We start from the raw sequence: 26,186 nt of genomic DNA on the forward strand, positions 1-26,186 counted from the left end.
ACAATGTGCACGGAGCTTTCCTCTTGAAAGAATCAGATAGCCCAACTGCCCCTCTCAAAGATTCCAGGTTCTTTTCATGGCATTCCACCAGGAGATTGATTTTACTTATGGCTTGCAGATCACTCTCTCCCTTAGATTTCTCCAACTCCATTATCCAATCTTCATCCAGCATCTCAATAAAAATCCCAATCTCAGTCTTTAAAAAAAAAACACCTTTCTATTGCTCTTAAATTCCTCAGTTTCATCCACCACACCCCCAACCTGATGGCACATTTTAGATCTCCTATTTTCCACAATGTCCTGCATATCCTGCATAAAAGTTTGATAGAAGTCAGAAGAAAACTGTTTAAAATCCTGGTGAAAGTCAGAAAGAATCTGTTTGAAATCCTCCATGTCTCACGCAGTAGGTTATGGTGCCCCCTAGGAGCTTAACCAACGAAAGTCAAAGACATGGAAGAGTTCCACAGTGTGTTTACATAAAGTGAGAGTAAGATAGCAGACAGTTCTCAAAGGAAAGTGAAAACAGAAAGCTGAAGGTTCAAATCAGCGGATTCAACTTGAAGGAAAATGCTAATATCTTCATACAAAAATAATAACAGGAAGACAATGGTTTACTCTCAGTCTTTGGAATTTCCTTTGGAAGGAAAACAAAATCCAAAACTTAAAAGAATTCTTTTTTTAAAAAAGTAATCCCAAAAATAACATTAAGCACCAAGAGAACCAGCTTCTCCTTGCTGTAGAAAGCCTCTCTTGGGGTACGTATACTTAAATAAAAATAAAATTGGTGATTTAGAAATGGGGTGGCCGGTCTTAGTGTCCCTTTAAGGCTACAGCACAGCTTGGAAAGTGATGAAGTCCCTGCCTCCCAGCTGGCTCTTACCAGTTGAATGTGAAATGCTGTTTTCAATCTTCTGGCTGCAAGCAGCCGTCCAGAGGACAGATGGGATGATCCCAGGTATTCTCCTTGATCTGGAGAACGTTTTGGGGCTCAGGAAAACATGCCTGAGCCCGAAAAAAATTATCGTGTTGTCAGCTCCGCCTGCTGAACCCATGGGCACAGCCACTCAGTCTGCCATTCCCACTGGAAGCCCTGCACTTTTTAATTCTTTTTTCCATTCTCTTCTTTCTCCCTAAGTTTAGTTTGTATTAGTTTTTACTACAGCAATTAAAATTCTTAATAAAAATTATTATTTAGAGTTATGATTGTCCAACTAATATGATTTTATTTCTCTGAATGTGGCTATGTTTTGCTTTACTATTTGTAAAGTACATAATACATTAATTTTATAATTACTTAGTTTAATTACAATTTTTGCTTTTTCAGGATTTGACTTTTATATTAGTCAATGAGCATAATAAAGGTTATTGAATATTGATTTATTTCTTTTGGGAGGGGGGATTACAAAGTTGAATTCAGAGAATATATGTTTTTTCCTCGATCCCCTTTTCTCCCTAAAAGTAGTTGTTAGTATTTTTTTAATCCTGGAAGTTAAGTTTGTAAATTAGTTTTAATTAAATCTGCAGATCGTAAATTAGGATTTCATTACACTTACTGTAATGACCTTAAAAGTGATGACTAAAGTTTTACAAATGTGAATTTGGATAATGTGGATTTAAGAGAAGAAATTCAACTGTGTTATGGGATATCACCATTCTACCTTCTCCACAGAACTGCACACATCCTCTCAAAATCTGCCCTGGAGATGTGAGGGCATTTCTGGAGCAGTTTTCAAAGTGGCAAAGGTTGGAGATAGAAAGAAAGTATAGCTTGCTACCATAAGCAAACTCCCCATTAGATGGACTATTCCACTTGCTGAAAACATCAAGTTGATTTCACACTAAAAACCAAACTTTTCAGTGTTGGTAAACAATTTCTGTTTCCCGAACAACATAATGTCCAAACGCTTGCATACACCCAGGGCCTTCTTGTGCATGGAATTCCTTACTGGACTTAAATATTACCCAAAGCTGCTGCTCAGAACCAGTATCAGAAGCTGCATTTGTCAAATCAAATCTCATGGACAGAAACTACTTGGGTAAACCATGGCATCTCTGGACTACAGTCAATGGCTAACTATAGGAAACAGAAGCAAAATTCTACCCCCCCCCCCAAAAAAAGACAAATACCGTTTTCAATCTTGGTCTTTGGATGTGGTCCACTAAATGCTAAGAATTTTCCAGGGACAATCCAATTGAAGTCACCATTTTCTACCCGCTATGGAAAATGAAAGGGAAAAAAAAAGACTTTAAAAAAGCTCTTTACAATTTTTGGATAGGATCTTGTTTTGAAAAAAAATCTAGTTCATAAAAATGTAGCTTCGCTTTAGTGTCTGACTAATGACCTGTGAAAAAATTAAGTTTGCTGAAACATTACCCAAACATTACCCAATTAAATCCATTTAATTCTGCTGATGAATCATCACAAGGACCAACAATTACTTTTTGGAAGGCAATGGAAGTCTGCCATGTGATTAAGATTTGCAAAACTGATGTTTAAGGCAATACATAATTAAAACCAATTAGCATTAATATTTTTATGTTTTAAATACAGCTTCCTGCACGTGAAAACTTGTTGCGAGACCAAGCATAACTCCTCTTATATCAAATAATGTACGATGAAGAAGAGTTCCGTGTCAGTTGAAATCACTGGACATTATTATTTTTAATAGCCAGGTTACACAGATTAGAAGCTGAATTAATTTCTGCAATTCTTTTGACAATTTAAACACTGCCTGAAAATGTCAGGCAAATTAACAAATTATCTCACAAGTTAACATTACTTAGTGTAATGTTTTTATATAGTAATTGGTTAATCTACTGCCTATGCTTCCTGTTGGAAAAATGTGACTGAGCACGTACACATTCTCAACAATACTCTTCAAACAATGTTTCAGATTTAGAATTTAAAAAGTACTCTGTTAGGCAAATAGATGCGACATTACTTGCTCAGTAAAAATACATAGTAATGAACAGATTCCACAAGCTAAGTGTCAAACAAATGTAAGTGTTTTCTAGTTTTGGGAATTAATCAAGCAATACATTTCCCTAGATTTCTAGCAACCTAATAAATTACTTTTAAAGAATGACTTCTATACCATTAAATATTATATGAATTATTTTGTTCACATTTAAGAAAGTGTTGGAGCTGTTACTAATTTTTTATTCCTTTTTTGATACTTTTATGATAGAGAAACTCAAAACCTACACAACGATTTAGAAATCATCACTACTACACCAAATGTACTGAAGTGTCTCAAGTACAGGACATTTTATAATAAATTTCTTATTTGTACTTTAGCAAACTCATCAATTTAAAAGATGCACAAACCTCGTAGTGTTCATATTCATCTGCATCAAATGTCTTGAAATCAACAAATCCATGTTGTAAGGCCTGGAAACAAGCACGTCAAATTTTCATGCAGCTATCCACAAGAAACCCTCAACCTTCTGAAATAATTTAGATGGAATCAGCACTTATTTTACACCTTTAGAAACTATTTGAAGCTGTTGATAGAGTTATAATCAAGAGAAGATTGTTACTTGTTGCCACACAGTTTGTGACCTGTACTTCCTTAGCAAAACTCAGATATCTTGTCTCAGCTTGATTTCCAGTTTGATCCAGAAATAATAGCTAACTGAATGGATAGGAGCTGACTGTAATAGAAACAAGAATTACATTGCTAGAGGTGCTACCTTTTATCTCTTCCAGTGATTAAATTCAGAAGATGTGCTTCTTTCTTCAACTAGAACTTTTCCCAGTAACTGAAAAGACCTCTCTCCCCTCAGGGAAAAGCCCATCAGGAACCTTTGAAATTATCAATCTAGAGGCATGGCAAGAAAAACAGCCCACTTTCTAAAATAATGTAACATCTCCTGTTACACCCAAGAAACTGGAATTTTACTTGAGTTTCACTGTTTTGCACAGTAACCCCCTTTCCTGTCTAGCAGCCAGACAGACATAAGAAAAATAATCATTTTTTTCTTAAGATTTATTTTCATTACTCTAGATACCATGTGATCTTTGTTCTGTCCCAGTCTGACAGTGGGACAGTATCTTTAAACAAAATTCTCCCTTTTGGCTGTTCCTGAACAAATACTGTAGAAATATAGTTGCAGACTATGCCCAAAAGGACTTTAAGTACTTATCTCTTGCAAATATAGTTTTAAAAGTGAGGTATCTCAGAAACTGTCTGCATTCAGTATACTTTTAAAATCTATGCAATCACCTAGAAGTAAACCCATTTATGTTACACTTTCTCTAGAGAATGCAATAAACTTCTAATTTTCTAAATCTATAAATTCTGCTAGCATGTGAGCTATCAGATTCAACCATTTGCATAGTTCTCCTTTCCATTCCTAATTTGGCAAATGTTTCCTATCACTGACCTGACTTGCATGACAATTTGTTTTTTAAGGCCTCTCTTACTGAAATAACTAAACAAATACATAAATAAATCATAATGTTATTGGCTGGAGATGAACCTTCTGTGTTTGATTTGAACAGAAGACAATGCCAGAAAAATTATCCTAGAATAAAACATGGGTACAAAAAAGGCAAATGTTATGTTCAGTAACCAGTTAATAAAATACATTTTAATTAATTCAATAAAAGGGGTCTTAAAAAACAAATTCTCGCATTCATTGCTGGTCTATACAATAAGAGATACAGGTAGTCCTCACTTAACACCAGTCACTTAATGACTGTTCAAACCAACAACAGTCTGGGAAAGGGTCCTTTACAGCCTGTAAAACACTTCTGGCCATCATGAAATGTTGCGCCAACCCCCCCACAATCACATGACTGCATTTCGGGCACTCCGCAGCTGGCTTGCATTTACGACCTGTTGTCAAGCAGCCCACGATCATGTGATCCCCATTTGCCATCTTGTCAACTGTCTCCAGAAAGTCAATGGGGAAGCCGGCAGGGAAGGTTGCAAGTGAGAAGAGGGGACAGAGGGGAGGGAAAACCCTTCATGGAGCCTGCAAGAACGAAGCTCAGATCGGAGGGGATCTGTGCACAGAGGGGAGGGAAAATCCTTAGTGGGGCTAGAGGAACCAAGCAGAGATCTTTAGGATCTGAGCTTCATTCCTTCAGCCTGCTGAAGGGTTTCCCCTCCCCTCCATGCACAAAAGGGAAATCCTTGGTGGGGCTGGAGGAACGAAGCAGAGATCTTCAGGATCTGGGCTTTGTTCCTTCAGCCTGCTGAAGGGTTTCCCTCCCCTCCGGCAGAGAGGGGAGGAAACCCTTCTGGCAGGCAGCTCTTTCGCTCCATCTGCTTAATGACCCAGGAGATCACTTAACAACCGCAACAGGGAGTCCTGGGATTATGGTCGTTGAGCAAAGTAGTCACGTAGGCATCTCACTTAATAACAAATTTGCTCAACGACCAAGATTCCAGTCCCAATTGTGGTGTAAATTGAGGACTACCTGTAAATGGTTCAAGATTAAACATGTTTAAGGACGAAGACTTGAAATACAATTCCTTATGTAATCTGATAGCATGTTCTGCAGAGAACTGCACAAGACCGTGCCACTATGTAGGTATTTTCTGTATTGTGATCTGATAAAATCTTATTTGCAGAAGAAGAGATAGTAACTTTCTTGGTGTGTCATCGTAAAAATGGCACTATAAAAATATAAACTCAACAGATCTATAGCACTGATTCACAATGATGCTAGAGAGCCAGTTTGGTCTAGTGGTTAAGGTTCTGGGCTAGAAACCAGGAGACCGTGAGTTCTAGTCCCGCCTTAGGCATGAAAGCCAGCTGAGTGACCTTGGGCCAGTCATTCTCTCTCAACCCAACTCGGCACAATGTAGACTAGCCTCCTCGTGGTGCACCCCGGGCAATGTGACTTGTCATGGCTAAATAGTCTACACATCTGGCTGCTGGACCTCACAAGGATTTCCCAGTAAGAAAAAGCAGCATGAACACCGAACTGCTATGCCATATGGTTTTTTTTAAATAAAAAGACACTTGTGTACTGTTGATAGACAAAAAAAATGGAGTAATAACAAAAATGTCTCTGCTGGTTCTACATGTTTTCCATAGACTGGAAAATGTTCCTAGGTATCTTAAATGGGCACTTAAAGAAGGCTCAGTTCCCTGCCCTCCCAATCCATGATGCCTCTATTCCTGACTATGCCCTCAGAATTTTTAAAAATATGTTAAATAAATCCTTAAAAAACCCAAACATCCAAAGCTATTGAAAGATGACAAGGATATCACTTGACATGGATGATGAATGGCAAACTAGGGCTGATCATGGCTTGCTAGTGTCATGTGTTACACTCCTGAACAACATCTAAGAAGATGTTTTCTTTCACATGCATATTGTAATATTACCTTTTTTAATCCTTGTAGACAGTCGAGAATAGTTAGATTATATGTACAGCTCCCAAATGAAGCATCCCTATGAAAAGAAAATGTTAACATGTCAGAGGAACAGAAAGCAGCAGTGTATCACATTAAAACAGAGGTGAGTGACATATGGCCTCCAGCTCAATTTTTTAGTCCTCCAAGCCCTCTCTAGCCATGACTACTAAAAATAGCTTGATTTCCCAACAACTCAAGCACTGAAATTGCAGTGCAAGCACCAACATGCCATTATTTGAAATAATTTTTAAAAAGGAAAAAAAAAAAGCACTATAAATCCTGCCTCCTACCCTAGCTCCTGCAGCTCTCATCTCCCGGAAAATATTGTGTAGCTCCCCACCAGCAAAAGATTGCCCATTCCTGCATTAAAAGGTGGTAAGGGGTATTTAAGATTTCCAAAACTTTCAATCTTGATGTGACAGTTCAATTACATGCATAAATCTGTAGAGACTGATCACTTCAACTGAAGTGAAGAGTGAAGAATGTGTGTTCATTTACAATATTAATAGGATTATTTTAAAATAAGTTATTTTTCAATGAGGAAAACTGTACAGTATCTCTGAACACTTTAGATTCACACTTAATGGAATTATTCCAAAGCCCACCCTTTTAGTATATTTTAGTGTAACAGTTTTCATACACTAGTCTGATTAATACTATAAAAGAAAGCAGAAGACAACAGGAGAAGGTAGATGACATGTAAACAAAATTGTCTTTCAAACTATTGTAGCATGTTACATTTGCCCAGATGACTATTTAAGGCTTTTTATTCAGTTTCTAAAACTTAATTACCTAATTCTTCTCAAATTCAGGTCAATAAGCAGCAAGGCTGGCTATTTTTTTTTTTTTCAAAGGCCAGTGAATGAATATTACAGCTGTCAATATCTCTGGTCAAAAGTGTTTTTATTCCTTAATATTATACAGACATAAAGCAAAATAGTAACATACCATTGAAGTTTACCTTACCTAAAAGCAGTATAGTTACTAGCACATTCATACATTATGTGGTATTTTGCAATTACATTCAAAATAGAATACCCTGTTTTTCAAAATATCCAAAGTCTGTAGACATTTAGGAATCTCTAATACCCATCTTAGTTACAGTTAAAAACACAGTGATACACTGTTAAAAGTGTTCTTAGTTGTATTTCACTGGATTGCTACAAATTGTTAAGGGGACAATGCATATATATTTCTACTTTAATACATCTATCTACGTACTACTAAAACTCTGTCTGTTTGTAACATTTAACTGGGCAAAATGGTGCATCACAGGGCAACAATTTTTGAACCAAGGTACCTCAAATGGGCTAACTTACAGAATGTGTTCAAAATCTAGGACCCATGACTCCCATGGAATAGAAATTTGGCAAATTTTATAAACCATTTTATGACATAAAAATGATCATAAAACATTTTATGACATAATACAAAATGTCATTAAAAAGTTCCTGTGGTGAATTCCTGATGTTTGACTGTGCTATACAATTCAATATGAATGACATGGGCTATTTTCAAGGCAGATACATCTCTGAATATCTCCCTGAATTTTTAAGAACTTTTCCAGTGAAGGCAGTACATTAGAAGGTCTGCCATTGTTGAAGGCATTAAGGAATCTGTAAGGAAGGATCTTCGAAACAATGACCCAACCGGTCACATGTTGTCTAGTTTGTTATAAATATTTTTGCATATACACAGATATGCATCCCATCCCCATTCCCCCCAGTTAAACTGACTTCCGGGGGGATGATCTTCACAGAACGATTATATGCATGTTCTCTTTAACTTATTAAATATACTGTTATTCTAATAAAATAATCAGTAGTAATAGGAACAAGGTATATGTATTTTTTCTCCTGTAGGAAGAATTTAACCAGTTTTTGCAACAAATATTTAGAACAGATCAGTGACAGAATATGAATATTTACAGAAAAGTTTGTTCACGGAAGAAGCGGAAACTGTATTTTTTTAATACAGATCAACTTCTTTGTTACTTAAACCTGTTAGTATATTATAAAAAGAAAGTCTGAAATTCATGCATGGGAAAAGCTAGGCAACACTGTAACTTCTTGTGTTTGGCAGTCCAAGTCTAAATATAGTTTTCTGTTTAATAATTCACCATTCAACAGAGCTTTACAGTGTTTCAGGCAGTCTGATCAGGATTAGTAGCAAAGGCAACTAGATACTTCCCAATGAGCTATATTAAACATAAAAATTTAAGAGCTAAAGTACAAAAACACTGAAATGTATCGTTCATTTCAACCACACTGAGAACTTCATAATGTTTTAAAGGAGATATAAGTGAAGATGAATTTGCACATAACAGTGACTGAATGTTTAATGCAAGTTTAAATGCCCATCATCTAGGTACCAAGTGTGTGAAAATGATCTGCTATCAGACGTGCTAATTAAAGTTGACAAGTCTGATGCAGTAACAGTGAGCTATAATCAATTAAATCTGATCTGAAGAAAAAAATCTGTTCTCAAAAGAGGTACACTTAAATTTCAGGATCGTGTTATTATAAAAGGTATATTTTATATGTCAGAAGGGCTAACACACCTCTAATATATGCCTTATTTAAGTACTTTTCTTTGAACTATTAAAAAAAACCCCACACCCCTTTAATTTATTGATTAAAACAAACATTAAATAATATAGCCAAAGATTATGGATGAGCCTTTCCAGGCTGCAGCCTAAGCAAACCTGAAAGTGTCAGTAAACTTATTTATACTTATACCTTATTTTTATGTTATGTAGTAAGTATTGAAACATGTTCACTTTTATAGAACATTGTAATTTCTACATCAGTCTAAAGCAGCCTAGAGGCCCCATTCTTTGCTCAGTACCCATATTGCATGTGTAGTCCACCCATACATAATAGTACCCGAGCATTACTGTGCTTACAACAGCAGCTTTTATTATCAAAAGCACTTTCTACAGTAGTGGCTGCAATTAACAGAAGATGTTTAGATAAATATCAGGCACCAAAGGTTTGGTTAATAAACAATGTGTAATTTTATAGCTCCTCATCTAATACCAGGAAACAAAGTAATGAAGAAATTTAAATCTGCATAAGAAACATTAAGTTATCTTGTTAGTATGTAAAACCTTGCATGTAAAAGTCCTTCCGTAATTGTAAGTGTAAAGCACATATATATCTCCTCACCCAAAGCAAGACAATATAAATGAATATGCCTAGATATTATAGGTTTGAGTAGTCTGAGAGTTTCACCGAACACAGAACTGAATTAGCAATTTATTTTTACACTATGCAAATTATTAATTATAATATACCCAAATAAATTTGATTCCATCCAAACAGCTGCTTATGTAGCATTTGGAAACTACCAATTTTCTCCCAGAATATATTTTTCTGAAAGTATATTTTTGGATGCAAGTATTCCAGTCCTCCATAAACACACAAAACAACTTTACCCTGGAAGCAAAGAGCCATTTATTCACTTTCTCATTATTCATTCTCATTTATTCACCGGGAAGAGATTTGATATAGCTGCCCAGATACTGAATCTGTGTTTCATATTATAGCTTAAGATCTTATCAGTAGCAAATTCATATTTCTTCATGCTGACATTTTTTATCTTCCACGTCAGAAATCAGGATTAACAATTAACAAACAGCTGTGCTGCCCTTAGTCAACGTCAATAAATTGGATAACAACTATCTGCATACTGTAATTCGGTTGCTGAGTATTTAAAAAAGAAAAACAGAACATCTGGTAGAAAAGATACAGAAAATCTTCCAAAACACACTGTACTGGATCCTGTTAGGGCTGTGCCCTAACATACAATTTGATTCAGATAATGCTTGCACAATTCAGAAGGCATCTCAAAATCCAAAGCTTGGCATTTCCCCATTCACTATCATTGAGAAATCAAGAAACAGGTGTTTGTTTAGCAGTTATACATAATACTGCTTGACAGATCCTGTGGCCTGTTACAGATAAAAAAATAAATCCCACATTGAGAATGCAGCTACAAGGAGTTTCTGTGCATGAGCAACTTTTACAGTTTGGGAGGCTTCCATTAAGAATTTGCTAGCTCCTCCTGTGCTTTATAGGCAGGGCAATTTTTATGAAAATGACTTAATTAACAGAGGAGACAAATCACGCCAACTTTCAGTATAGACTGATTCAGAGGATTCAAGGGTAATCTCTACAGGTAGGTCTTGATTAGTGCGGTTAATGAATCCCATGAAATGGCTGTATTATTTGAATTTGCACTAATCAAAGTAATATTTCTACAGAAAATAGGGTAATTGGTTCCTGCTCAATGCAAATAGGCAATTAAAATTTTTAAACATAATTTTTATATGTTTATTAATGCAATACTGTATAAAAGAAGATAAACCCATATCCAAAGCATACTCACTATCTCCTGTATTCTGCTGTAGTTCTTCAAAATGAGCCTCTTCTTTTTTGAGCTTGCCTCAAACAGAACCTTCCTTTTCTCCATTTTGCACAAATGGTTAGTGTCTAAAACCCCAATGGCAACTGTGCATGCCCTAGCATCAACCTGCACACCCTAGCCTCGCACTAACTTAATTTTGGCTCACATTAAATCCAACTTGGTATCAATATATAAATCTCACCAAATCAAATTTTGAGCTATTTGAACTCACACTAATCACAACATACCTGCATATGGACATTACAGGGTTGGTGCTAAGTAGGGTGTAAAAAACAATACTGAGGTCACATTAAACACTTCATCCTTAAGTTAGCATGGCATAATTTTATTAAAAAATTATGTAGAACTATGCAATGTGGAGCTTGTACATACTGTATAGGATCTAAGGAGGGTTTCTTTCTTCGTGTAGTATTTTAAAAGATACAACTTCCTACTTTTCCTGGACTATTTCTTATGTTCCTTATTATCCAATGCTTACAGAGTGAAACACCACTGAAGATATTTTTTTCCTTTCCTTTCCTTTACTGCATTTCAGTGACATGATATTGGGATACTTTAGGGGCCTCAGACACTATTTTACTTCAGTGAGACGGGAAACCTAGGTTCAACCAACTCCATGGGGTTACACTTTGAGGGAAAACAGGAGTGCTCTGTATACCAACTTGAGCTCCTGGAAGAAATCTAACAAAGAAATAAAGTAACAAATCAGATTTTCACATCCAGTGAACTGGGCAAAGAGGCACACATTGGGAGGTATTTTAGCAAATTTGCCTACAACCTCATTCTCAGAACATTGAAGGATTTGCAAGAAGAGCTTATGAAACCACAGCAAAGGAGTTGGTATTATACTAAATCTCTAGAAGCTTATCTCTTGAAAACACACTTTCAAAATGAGGGATCCTTATTTTTATTTGCACAAGAGACCAGCATGTTCTGACAAGACCAGAATGATTTTGCAATACACTATTAACAAAGCCATGACTACACTATATACTCCTTCCATAGCAACAAACATCAAGATGAGCCACTCATGTAAACAAAGAAATGTTCTTCAGTGCCAGACATGCGTTAATGCTCTAAAAGTTGCATTTATGTAGCATAAACTCTTTAAAATGTTTCCTCCATTAACTCCTGTAATGTATTATATTTAGGAATTGTTAATTGCTCAGAGCCATATGGATTGGGGTAGTGTATAAACACTGCTGCTGTAGCTTTGGTTTCTGGCAACTTTCATTTTTGTGTAACTTTTCATTGATGTAAGCCCATTCAAATATCTAGGTTGTCCAATTCAACGTAACAATTATGAGAAGTAAATATTGATGATGATGAGTAAGATATCCATAATGTTTTTTTGCTCATTTTGAATGTTTGGGCTGTTGAAGTGGTTGTGTTGGAAGGAATATATATGTTTGGCAACTCAGGCTTGCATGAATTGTTTTTCTTGGTTACTAGTGATTATATTCAAGAGGGCTCAATTTACAGCACAATAGTTGAAAGATCATATCTGGCCATTAAGTTTTTAAATAAAAAGATCACTCAAAAATAAATCAGGTTATCCAAAATAAATTCTTCTACAAGATTCAAGTACATAACATATTAACAAATATTCATTTCATTATTTACTATGTGCAATGTTTATTCATTATATGGGAAATTAGTGTGCCTTTTCTGCACAATAGCACAGGAGTTTTATAAGAGTATTTTTCTGTAACTTTTTCTTATGAGTAATGTTCTAGAGATGAAATTCAACACAGCTGTGTTCAATAGAAGCCTGACTAAAATAATACATGAAAACATACTGGTGTAAGCTTTTACATCTAGCAGTATCTCAGTTCTAAAACTGTCCAATGAGAAATTCTCCAAAAATAAACCAATCAGAAATCCACCTACACATGTAACCAATCAGCAGCCTAGCTCAAAGACAGACCAATCAGGAACCGAAACTCTTAGCATTTCTTCAAAATGGACCAATTGGATAAGGAAGTAATCAGGAACCAGCTTTCTTGGACCCACGTGACATGGACCAATCAGATATCAGCTTGCCAGGTTCAAATACAAGAACTTAATCAGCCCTATTCAGTTGCCCATGTTGCAAAGAGGTACACACAAAGCAGTGCACTCTGCCTCTAAAGATGCCAGCCATAGCTGCTGGTGAAACATCAGTACAAAAGAAAACTAGACCACGGTCATTCAGTCCAAAAGCTCATCAATACAGTGAAAACTTGTTTTAGCAGACTTTGATGCAGTGGATTAATTGCTACAGACCATAATGTCATCACACAAGTGATGTAAATAACATACTGGCATCATGCATGATGACCTCAATGCACAAATGACCCACTCTTGCGATGTCCCATTCTTCAATTCAATGAATATTCCTAAATAATAGACACACCTCCTCTCAATTATACTATAAAGTTTAATTCTTTGATACAGCTGCTTACATCTCCTACATTTAACCATTTAAATGAACAATATTTTGGAGTTATTATAACTTCTGCCCTCTACAGCCTGGTGAAAACAAATTAAAGCTGCCTCTGACAAAGCTAATAACAGCACCAAGAAAACATTGAGCTTTTTCCACTCCAGGGGTAACAGGTCCGTCCCTGCTGCCATAAAACTGTTTAAAGCTAAACCTGTTTCACAGATGCTTTACAGTTCACAGGTATGCATCTATAACACCTTTAAACCCCTGAATGCTGTCCAGTCCAAGTTTTTGCACACTCTCTTCAAGGTTCCACACTGCGCCTCAAATGCTCTGATACGTGTGGAATCGGGATTGGTTTCCCTTGAGGAAAGAGCTCACATTTGTCACCTCTCTTACTGGTTAAAACTTTCCTTCACACATCATTTGCTGGTCCCCTTAATTCTGACAACTCCCGTTCATGATGGAAGACAAACATTTGGCTGACTTGCGTTTCTGTGGTCTCCCCCCAGTTTCTATAGTCTTTAGGCCAGAGAAAGCCAGGGCAGAAATCCACCCAGTGAGTTTATGATATAGCATGGCAGATGGACATAGGGGTTATTGGCGACTGTCATGGGCGGGTTCTAGAACAGACCGCGGCAAAGAATGAAGAGCCAGTGAGTAGACTGGCTCTTCAGATTCTCTACAGACAGGGAGAGGACGGGAGATCACCCACATGTGCTCTGAACAGTTTCTTCTCATGAGGAGACCACAAGACAGTAGTCCTCAGTGGGTTTTGAGCACTGGAAGATGACAGGAATAGCCAACATGCTCTCAACCACAGTCAGTGTCTTTTAAAGGACACTAAGCTCACAAACCTCCTTTTCTAATCACATTCGGAAATTGCTTGTTAACTACTTTTAAGCTTGTCTATAAATAGAGACGGGATATGGGATGAAGAGATCATTGGTTCTAAACTAAGAGGGGGTGAAAAATGTTTATACTTGTGATGAAGGTTGGAAGTTACTTCTTTATATATTTCTTTTCTTTCTCTTCACCGCATTCTTGCTTTTCTTGCTTTCTATTTTGTGTTTTTTCTTCTCTTTTACATCTTTCACTTTTTTCTGTTCTTTCTTTTTTAGTTTGTATTAGATTTTATTATTGTAATTAAAATTGTTAATAAAAATTATAAATTATTGTTTATAATTCAAGATCCTTTGTCCTCAGCCCAATAATCCAATGGAAGTCTATTAATTTTTCCTCATATTAAAGTTGCAATGTCACATTTTCAGGCTTTTTCCCATCTATCTCCTACTTGTGGAAACAACTTCCTCTTGTATTTAGAATGTGATCTCTTGAAGATGAAAAGGTCCTTAAAATGCTTCTTTTCTCAAGACCTTGTGAAATCACAAAAGCCTTGTCTCTCATTATTTACTGTAAATTTATACTAAAATTGTGCTAGCATTAGGAATTAGTTATCCTGATTATTGGATTGTTTATAGAAATGTTTTACATTGGTTAATGTTTCATTGTATTTATTTGTATTGTATGCAATTGATTTACCCGCACAACACTTATTTGTAAGTGCACATTAAATAAAACTACTACTGTTATAGAATTCTTTACCCTAAGAAGTACAGAAATCAGTTTTTTAGCCATGTTCAGAAACAGTGATTTAGATCGTCTTTATTGGAGCACGCTATTTTTAGAGTTTAGAACAGTTGTTTACTGCTGTTTACTGAGAAAGTATTTTTGCATGGCTTGTTTTAAAAAAATATTGTGTTTATTTTAAGACTCATGTCATTATTTTAATGCTAATTTTAAAAAGTTATTTTTAATGAATTTGTAAGCTGTTACTGCTGCTTTTTCACCAGGCTTTAGTTTTATATAAGATATTTGCATAAATTTTGCTGGAAGAAACGAGTCTTGATGCTGCTAGAAGAACTGCAGACAGCAGCCTGAAGTGGCCAGAAGCAGCAGGGCAGGCGCTCGCTCCTAAATTTAACTATAAACTATTTGCCATAGATTTGCTTGGCTTGGGTTTTCTGGGCAACAGCTGAAAAATACTGAATGGAGGAAGAAAAGACAGGAAGAGGTTTTTTTCACAATGGGCCAAGGTGGGTTGAGGGCAACATGCATTTATCTCAACAAATGGGTCAAAGGGTCTTTTCATGCAAGGGCATTTCAAAGATGGGTCCTTAGATAAAGAAATGGAAATAGCAGGATTATTGGGGGAAATGAGCATGTGATACTGGAGTTCTTGATTTTCAGGGAAAGCAAAACTGAGCAAATCACATCTTGGACTTCAAAAAGGCAGATTTTAATAAACTCAGATAACAAGTAGGATCTTACAGCAGGGAAATCTAATGGGAAATGGAGATCAAGATGGTTACGAGTTACAAGGAGAAACTAAAATAATTCCAATGAGGGGGAAAAAAAACAGATGACTTCAGAAGAAGCCAATGTGCCCATCTAAAAAACTTAGTGAAGATCTGAAAATAAAAACCCCTTAAGACACATAAAGGAAATGGGAAAAGGGCCAGATCACAAAAGAGAGCTATAGATAGCCTGAAACTGTAAAGCTGATGTCAAGAAAACAAAAACTAAAAACTTTATCTCATTTTTAAAAATTGGGTGACTTTTTATAACAGATGGTTTGAATGTAGTAGATACAATGTATCTTGACTTCACCTACCATGTTCATTGTTGGATGAAGAAAATGAGCATGCTAGTATTTATTTACATATTTATTTGAAAGAAGAGGGGATCCAGGGAAGAAGAGAGGATGAAAGCTTTAAACCTGCTCTCAGGATCTCACAAGATAGGTGTGCTCAACCTCCATTGATTTGAGGCCTACATCAAACTTTGTGCAGTCCATTGGTGCCTTCTGCATTTTTTGGCTCTTAAAGCCCACCAAATCCCCCAAAGCTCAAATTTTTGGTCCCATTTTGGGGGGGGGGTAGGACTTGAACTGCAGAAAGGAGGCAACACTCCCCCTCACCAATAATTATATTCAGAACTGGATGGGAAAGGAGACAGGAAGGAAATATATGTAGACCTAATAGTTTATGATCCTGAAAACTGCAAAGAACAAAATAAAAGCGATCTTTCTTTAACTTGAGACAAATAGCTTTTAAAAGTATATTCTGAATAATCAGTTTCAGCAGATGGTATTAAGATGCAAGATTAATTCTTCTCCAACTACAAAATAAAGAGCATATGTGAATTCTTGTTTGCTGTATAATACAATTCTCACCAGATGAATATATAGCCACGGAGGCTTTAAAATAACTTCCCTATCACTGATGAACTGTCTCTATTCTAAATATTGATACCTAGTGTTCAGAATACATTCCTGGCAATTCTCTAAATTCCAGGTGATTACAAATAGCTTTGTGCTGACAAAGCTTTGATCTTAGCATCTTGCAAGGTTCTTTAGGCAACTGAATCAGCAGCTATTTTGCATTAATCAAAAGGTTTATCAAGAAATTCCAACTTTATGTAACAAGCCTTGCATTTTTTAAAATCAGGCACTGCAAAGTCATTGTGAAAAGGACAAAGAAATAACTTCCAGTTATATCCATGTTAAATTTCAGCTGTGAGTTTTTCATATCTTTTTCAATCTTGTAATTGCACTGAACTTGGTAAAAGGCAGAAAACCTTAAAGAAACTAAGCTCAATACAGGTAGTCCTCACTTACTGATCATTTGTTCAGGACTGTTCAAAGTTACAACAGTGCTGAAAAGATAGCTTTATGGCCAATTTATGACCATTTATGATCTTCACAGCATCCCTCAGTCACATGATCACCATTACAGTCAGTACACATTGTTCTGTGCCTGACCTGTGGTTTTTTTCTCCCCTCACTGCAGAGCAGAAAGATTGGAGAGAAAGGGATTGCAAGAGATTAAGTTGTTTGCTGTTCTACACACTGAAAGCAATGTGATTGCACCAGCAGCAGAAAAGGGTCAGACAAAGGAGAGATTGCCTAAAGAAATAACTTGCTTTTTTCCCTCCCCCCTGCTCCCCAGAGCAGAGAGACTGGAGACAGGGATTTCAAGAGAGTAAGCTGTTTGTGTAGCGTGCCTGTGGCTCCCAGCTCTGGGCTGTGGTATGATTGCACTGCTTTCGATGTGTACAAGACAGTAAGTAGGCACTCAAGCATTCCAAAGGGTTGGGGAGTGATTAGGACGCAAACAAAAGCCGAGGGTGTGAAACTGAGTACAGTAGTTGTCTCTTTCGAGCCAGAAAGCACAGTCAAGGTCATGTGATTTCCCACTTAGAAACCGCTTCGCTTAGTGATGGAACTGGTGGTCTTAATTAGGGTTGTTAAGCAAGGACTATCTGTAGACAAGCTGAAAGACACAGAAAATAGGTTCCTTGGAAATAGTAGCTCAATAGGACTAGCGATTTCAGGAAGAAACAGGAAGTTCTTCCTACACTTGCTGGCTCCAAATCATGTTTTGACCAGCCCTAAATATATTAAGTAGTGGGACAGGAACACAAAGTAGAGTGAAAAGAAGCTATTTTGGGGAAGAAAGCAAAGAACCAGCTCAGAAACACTTTGTGGGTGGCAAGACAGGAAAGTGAGGAAAAGAAAGGAAGATCATTTGGAGCTAGAAGGGTAGGAAGCACCTTTTGCTGGCAGAAAAACTACTTGTGAATAAGTGGTAAAACAGAGAAGACACAGGAGTCTTTGTGCAAAGAATTCTGACTAATATGGACTGTGAGCAGCTGGAACTGCCTAGTGCAGAGGTTTCCAAATTTTCTCAGTTCACGGTGCCTAGTGTCTCAGTTAATTTTTTCATGGCATCTCACACTACCCAAGAAGCGAACTCATAGGGGGATATTTTAAATTTTTGAGGGAAACACAGCAATACTAGGCTAGTAGCTCATGCTATGTGTAACGAATGTTGGCTATCACTGTGTTTCCCTAAAAATGTGAAATATCCTGTGGTGTCCCTGTGAGTTCATTGTAGCACCGTGGTACACAGTTTGGGAACCATGGGTCTAGTGGATTCAGCTAGAGGTGAATTAAGGTTTGGAGTCCCAAGAGGAGGGGAAGTAAAGAGAAGCAAATTAGAGGTGTAGTCCATAAGGAGGGAAGAGAGTGAGAGAACTACTACATGAGACTGCATGTCAAGGCAGTTACAGTGAGCATATTTGCCAAATTAGTGGGGAAAACTGGACTGTTTAAGTATGTTCTAGGTATCAGAAATGTAATGCATCTTTAAAGGGGATTGTTCAGCCTATTGTATGAGAAGACAACAGCTAACTTGAAGTTTTATGGGAAAGTACAGGTACAGCAGAAAACTGGGAAAAGCTGTGGTGCCTACATAGCCATCCACCTGGAAATTAGTCACCAGCTAATGACAAGAGAAAGCAAGCAGCATCCAGAAAACTCAAGGAGGAGAGAGGGAGGGAGTGAACATGTTACCCACACATTAGCCACTTAGATCCTTGTTTGGACTAGAGCAGCATATAACGTGGTTAACGCATTCCTTCCCTCTTTCCTTCTTGTAGAGTGAGATTCAACAACGCCAAAAACTTAACTTCATCATGGAAAGAAATTTTCATGTCTTGATCTACAAAGAAAGAAATGATCCAACCTGGTCAGAGACATTTGAGTCTATTTCCTTATTCAACATAGACTACAAGCTTTTCACAGCAATACTCAGTAAGATAATAAATGGTGTTTTAATTGAATTAATGCATCCTGATCAGATTGGATTTGTTCTAAAGAGATATGCAAGAAACAATATTAGATATATCCTGAATATTATTAATAATTAAATAAATACATAAAAACTAAGAAGGCAATTATGTTATTTCTTGGTGCAAAGAAAGCTTTTGATCAATTATAATGGTCTTTAATGCTTACTGAAAAAGATTAATTGTGACTTTAATGTTTTCACATGACTACAGTGCATTTTATTTATTTGATTTTTATCCCGCCTTTATTATTTTTATAAATAACTCAAGGTGATGAACATACCAAATACTCCTTCCTCCTCCTATTTTCCCCACAACAACAACTCTGTGAGGTGAGTTGGGCTGAGAGAGAGTGATTGGCCCAAGGTCACCCAGCCGGCTTTCATGCCTAAGGCAGGACTAGGACTCTCAGTCTCCTGGTTTCTAGCCTAGCACCTTAACCACTAGACCAAACTGGCTATAAAGAACAAGAAGCTAAGATCGTTTTAGGAGACAAGACAAGGTTGTCCCCTAAACTTCAGGATTAAAATAGTAATTAAGAACATAAATTTAAATTAGATGTTGTTATTGCATTTACAGTTACCCACCAGGGATCTTTAGAATTAATACTAAAATATATACAGCAGTATGGCTCAGCATCAGGTTATCAGATTAATACTGTATATAAGGATAAAACTCAAATGTTGACATGGAACTTAACCAAGAAAAGCAATAACTGCATCGAATAACAGAGTTTAATATCACTGCTAAAAAAATTAAATGTTTAGGAATCTATTACACAAAAAACAGATCAATTTAAAAATAATTATTCACATATCTAGAAAAAAATATATGTGGATATTTCAAGAGGGAGAAAATCAAAATTGTCTTACTTAGGAATAATTGCAGCCTTTAAAAATGAGTATTTTTAAGGTGACTGGCAGAGGCAAGTAAAAATTACATATGGTCCAATAAAAGACCAAGGATTAAGTTTATTAAGTGATCTGGCAGCTCCAAATTTCAAACTTTATTATCAAGCTAGCTGTTCAAATTGTGTCATAGACTGGATCGTATCATCAATCAGAAATAAACAGTCCATAAGAGCTCATACAGTAATAAGCAGCACATTAGATTTGGGATATATACAGGAAAGAAATCAGTCCAGACTTATCCTCTCTTGTCTCATTACTAAATATTCATTTTTATGAAGAGGAAAGTCCAAAGAAATTGCTCAGTGGAGAGCACACTGTATAGACTGCAAGATTTAACTGTCAGTAAAACATAAGATTTTCTCTTCAAAATGGCCAGAACCACCCAATTGGTTTCACTATCTTCAAATAAGTTGAATTATACTAAAAGAACTGCAAAAGCAAGGGGGAACAATTAGAGACTTCATTGAATCTGAAAATCTTTTAACACAAAACTTGGAGCATTTGCTGAGCCATACTTACAAATTGTTGATCAAATATGATTCAGAAATTGAACAAATTAAAGACTGTATGATTAAATGGATGCAGAATCAGTATACAGTAACCGATATGCCACAATAGGAATTCCAATGGAACATTATATTTACGCCAAATATTACACTTAGAAAAAAATGGTACAAGATGCTTTATCGATGGTACATTACTCTAGTACAGATTGCTAAAAAAGACACTTCATTCTCTAAAAATTGTTGGAATGTAATAACCCAGGTCAGATTTTTTCATATTTGGTGGCAATATAATAAATCTCAACAACGTTGGAGATGATTCATGCCAGAATGAAACAAATTCCAAAAGTTAAATTCCCTTTCCAACCTATTTATTAAATATTACTAAACCTAACGTATGTGTTTTATTTTCTCTAGATAAAATTCTTTTTTCCTTTTTTTTTGTCTATTGCTTTTATTTTTTCTCCATAAAAATATAATTTAAAAAATTATAAATAAAGCAAAGAAATAGTGTTTGGGAGGAATGATGCTGCAAGAAGTAGGTTACACATTAATATTGGTGTCATACTTTGTACAGCTTGATAATTACTGCAAAAGAAACTGGTGGCCTCAAATCGCATGCATTTAGGAAATGTAAAAGTAATTTGTTTAACTTGTAGTGACAATTGGCATAGCACCATGGCTAAGAGAATATATTATGAATTAGGTAATCTTCAGATGAATGCAAGCTTAAGTCCCTCTTCCACCTGCAATAAAGAGGATGATTATACTAACTTACTGAATGAGGCTGTCCAGACAAAGCACTTTGAACATTTTAAAGCATTATACAAATTGACTATTATTATTATTATTATTATTTCCACCCATACCTAAATGGAAGATATGGTGGATTAGATCCAGATAAAAGTATTCGGTAAGCTTCTTCTGGTGTTTTCTTCAAGTAAATTACCTACAAAGAAAATGAAGATAAAGAAACAATTTAATCTAGAAAATAAAAACATACTTACAATTACACAGTTCATTTATATCAAAATAAAGCCTCAATATAAATTGGATGAGACGATTTCAGCTTTTTAATTCCTACAATTTATGTTTGAGAGTACGTTGATGCTTCAGAAAACGGCTTTTATTCCAAACTTAAAATAAGAACTTTCCAAATCAAGCTCAACTCCTGGTGACCCCATAGACACAACCAGGAGGTTTTCTAGACAATAATATGGAAGTGATCTGGTGCTTCTGACTTCCCAGATTAGCTAACAGCCCTGCTAACTCCTCTCATATTTTTAGTGCTTTAGTATACAGTAAAAATAGGACAAACAAGGATACAAAACAGAAAAAGAAACAAAGAGAAAACGAAACAAAAATATTTTTCTGGAGCAGAATGTTCTCCATTCTGAATGCAGATGTTTGTTTCTCTTCTTACAGGAAAAAAAATAGGAAGTCCTGATCAAATAAGTCATTATGCACTTACACAAATACAACCAAATTTAGAAGATAAAAAACTTTTTAAACAGAATTATTAACAGTAATAAACTTGTAGTGATGAACTTTTAACTGATTTTCTAAAAAGTATTCCCAAAAAAGTTTTCTTCCCATAAAAAACAGAATGCTTCCCTGAAAGAGACTATGAGTTCCATACAATCACTGAGAGTGGAATTTAAAGAACAGCATTATTTGGGATCTGCACTTTCAAACTGGTTTGCTTCAGTATCCTAAACCTGTTCAGTAATTGCTTTTAAAACAGTTCCAATATTTCAGTTATTATAGCCTAGCCAGTATTTTCCTAATTCTCTTAAAAACACCAGCCCACCCTGCCAACTGACCTTGAAATCAAATTACTTTTGTCTTAACATATTCTGTAGTCAAGACTGTATGACATGCTTAGAGCGTTAAGTCAAAGGATTCCTGAATCAAGAGGGAGTCTGTTACAGAAGGCGTAACTGCGTAAATGCAGTTAAAAGATACAATACATTATGTGTGGCTTCATTCTCATCACCTGGATTTAATTTCTAATTGCTAACATAATAAGGATGCAATATAATATGTATAAACTTTTCTAGAAATATTTTGTCAACTCCTTTTTCATTCTATCAGCTTCCTAGGTTCATAGTATGAGTTGGAAGTTACAAAATAGATTACCTAGTCTAATCAATCCTCATTGCAGGAATTCATTAAACCATTAATTCTAGGCAGATTGTTCCATGCTTAGTAGCTCTTCCCATCAGAAAATTCCTCCTAATTTTTAGCTTGCACCTCATTTAATTTCATCCAATTGGGTCTTGTCCTGCTTAAAGTCTCAACAGAGAAAGGTCTGCTTCGCCCTCCACATGACAGCCTTTTAAATATATGGAGACTGTTGTCATCCCCAGTCTTATTTGCCAACTAAGCATGTCCAGTTCCCTTAACTGTTCTTCATAGGGCTTGGTTCCTAGACCTTTTATCATCCTGTTACACTCCTCTGAACCTAGTCCAATTTTTCCACACTCCTTTTAAAGTACTATGTCCAGAACTGGACATATTTTCAAGAGCAGTCTGATAAATACAAAGAAACTATTATCTCCCATGATCCTGAAACAATGATTCTGTTAATGCATTGGCCTTTTTACCTGTGATATTTGGGGCATCCCACATGATACTGACCTCCAGGCTTTACCTGTACCAGAAGGAAAAATCACATATACTATACCCTGCATATTGTATCTATGCATTCCTCTACTGGACCTATACATCTGATTTTGCCTTCTCAGATGCAGAACAGTTACAACTGCTGAGTATCATTTTATTGAATTTGGCCCAGTATTCAAGTCTGCCAAGCTAATCCAAAATCATGATTTTGTCCTCCAAGTTATAGTCCCACTAAGCCTGATGTTATCTTCAAATATGATAAAAAAAATCCCTTCTACTCTATCCTCCAGGTAGTTTATACATTTTGAATAGCAGAGGGTCCTGGGGGACCCCACACAATACTTACCTCCAGGGGTTGCAGTACCATTTACAAGCACATTTTATAATTTATTTGAGTTATAACCCACCTTTCCTTCTACAGCTCCTTTTCTTTATGCCTCTCAGCTTGACCATGAGGTAGGCCTCTTAACACTTTTACCAATCATTCTTCTCATTGGAATTATTTGTACCTAAGCTTTCAGGATCTTCTATTTTTCTTTGGGTTATTTATCCTTTAGATTTTCAAGACATACTATACTGCTTTTTTTTAAATCTGAATTCATCAGAATCGGCTTTCCTGAAATCCAAGGAATGTGACTGATTTTCCTCAGCTTTTCCTTTCCCTACTTATCTTGAGTGCCAACATGTTTTAGCTGTCTCCCTCAAGGTGACTGGTATCTTCAACCCATCAACTAACTCCTTTGTTAGTCAGGTTTAAGGTCAGAGTAACTGACCTCCTTCCTGAAACGTTGTTCTCTGTAATACGCTGTAGCATGTTTCAGCTGTTGGAGACATACCATACATACTGATATGCAACTAATGTTTTGCCTAATACTAACCTACATATCTGGGGAGATTTTCAGAACAGCTTTTAAGGCAGCCTGAAATAGAAGTTCTGGTGATATTTTACCGATGAAGTAAATTTCCATTCCATTCCTGAACCATTTGGCAAAATCTACAAAGTAAAATTCATGGATGAAACTAGATTATGGAATATAGCACTTGGACATGATAAAAGTTCTATGAGCTGGATTTCATACTCTCTAGTAAACTATCGAATGTGTAAGAGCACTGTCCTCCTAACAGTGGGATGGGGGGAGAAAAAAAAAAGGAACACAGGGTTACATTTTTTTTATAGCCAATTATATTACAAATAATGAAAAAGATTAAAATGTAGGTTTCAGAAAAAATTAGGAAGTCATAGTGTGTTCCAGTTTAGAGTACACAATTACCACAGGAAGGTCTATTTGTAGCATTTAATCTAGTATTTACCAAACTTCATTTGACATAATATTTTAGCATTAAGGCAGCACAACAATGGTAACATAGCTCAGAATAATATATATGCAAAACAAATGTAAGAAAAGCAAACTGTTTACCAAACAGTATGATTGTGCAATGCTGGCTGTTTTTAATTCAACCTTATTGCTGCAACTGCATATGTGTTGCAACTCTGTTTTCCTCAAACAAGAATGTAATATATATACTAAAATATAGCTGTAACAATCATTCCTGTAAATCAGCCAAAAATATTCCTTGAAAAATGTACAGATCCCACCTAATCTGAGAAGCAGGATTCTGCTTGTCTGTTGGGAATACTGGCCTACTACAAGTTTATCTTGTATCTACAAACTGCTTGCAACATTTAAATTGGGCTACATGGCCTATTTGCCAAAACAATAATTAAACTGTTTTGTTTTATTGTACACCGCCCAGAGTCTCTCCTTGGAGGGAGATGGGCGGCGATAAAGTGTGATAATAAATAAATAAATACATACATACATACATAAACAAGGTATCAAAAGCTTGCATCTGATTTCTTTTTGTTGTCCCCATTCCATTGTAAAATTAGAGGTGAGTCCATTGGTTTTTTAAAAAAAAGATTACAGTCACTGACCAGTAATTAAACATTTGGCTTCTTAAACAAGTAAAAGAAGAGAGCACAAGAGGCCACGGCATAGGAAGGAAAAAACAGAAATATCTAGAAAAAAAAGAAAAATGCCTAAAATCTAAAATATTTCAAAAGCATCAATAAGTACGCATATAGCAAGTTACTATGATGCAGTGAATGCAAGCACAGAACTGCGCTAATAGAAACGAAGTGATGAATTAATTAATAGGAATACCTTTAAGTATAGAATACAGGTAGTCTTCGCTTTATGACAGCAACTGAGACTGGAACTGCGGTTGCTAAGCGACGTGGTCATAAAGCACAATGTTATGTGACTGTGCTGCTTAGCCACGGGAACCTTGGTTGCCATTGTTAAGCAAGGACCACACAGGTTGTTAAGTGAGGACCTCACATGACCATGACTTCTGTCACCCTGCTGGCCTCCACTGACTTTGCTTGTGGGAAGCCAGCACTGAACGTCGGAAATCGCAGTCACATGACCGCAGCTGTGATGCTGTAATCATGAGACATGCGCCGAGCTCCCAAATTATGGTCACATGACCGCAGGATGCTGTGATGGCTGAAACTCCAAGGACTGGTCATATCATAACTACCACTTGTTCAGCGCTGTCATAAGTTTTAATGTTTGCTGAACGAGTGGTGGTTAAACGAGGACCACCTGTACTGAAGTTCTACTTATCAGTTTTTAAACTTCATATATCACTAAGAATCCTCAACCATCTTTGAAAATGATCCTCCCCATATTTCAAAAGCCAACCACTGTTTTCTAAGGAAAAGAAGTTGCTGTTGAGCACAAATTTCAGCTGGATAATCAGGGAAGCCACAATCTGAGGCTACTGCATGCTGCATCAGCTGCCAGAAGTGCCCTTCAAACATCCTTCTACTGTTTACATAGGCAAACAGGGTTAGTCTTTCAGCACAATTAACTAAGACAATACCTATTAGACATTTTAAAAATTAGTACAGAAACAAGTGGAAAAGCATTTCCCTAAGTCATACTGGAGCAGATCTTTAAAATCGTCATATTCTAACAAGGAGTTTCAAAGACAAACTTCTGCAGAAATTGCCAAATCAGAATTGATTAGAAAAATTTACTCTGGATATGAATGTTGATTCTATAGACAGGACATGCCCTTCTTCAACATTTGTTTGGACTATTCATCACCAGCAGCCTCTATATTGTCAGGAACAAGTCTCAGCTATGCTGATTTATCATTTGGTTAACTGCCTGGAATCTGTATTTGCTTATGCTCTGCATAATACAATGACACACTCTG

General features: G+C 36.2%; 1 protein-coding gene across 4 annotated transcripts in view; it reads right to left on the reverse strand.

The window, feature by feature from the left end:
• CDC14A (cell division cycle 14A) overlaps positions 1 to 26,186 on the reverse strand; it is an 81,168-nt gene that overhangs the window by 25,914 nt on the left and 29,068 nt on the right. For all 4 annotated transcript variants that reach the window (XM_063298317.1, XM_063298318.1, XM_063298321.1 and 1 more), the window contains 4 exons: positions 21,203 to 21,282; positions 6,346 to 6,412; positions 3,329 to 3,391; positions 2,128 to 2,215 (listed from right to left, as the gene is read on the reverse strand). In XM_063298317.1, coding sequence (XP_063154387.1) covers positions 2,128 to 2,215; positions 3,329 to 3,391; positions 6,346 to 6,412; positions 21,203 to 21,282 — 298 coding nt within the window. The remainder of the gene's footprint in view (positions 1 to 2,127; positions 2,216 to 3,328; positions 3,392 to 6,345; positions 6,413 to 21,202; positions 21,283 to 26,186) is intronic.

This window comes from Candoia aspera, chromosome 3, assembly GCF_035149785.1.
Source record: "Candoia aspera isolate rCanAsp1 chromosome 3, rCanAsp1.hap2, whole genome shotgun sequence".
In the NCBI taxonomy this organism is placed as follows: Eukaryota; Metazoa; Chordata; class Lepidosauria; order Squamata; family Boidae; genus Candoia; species Candoia aspera.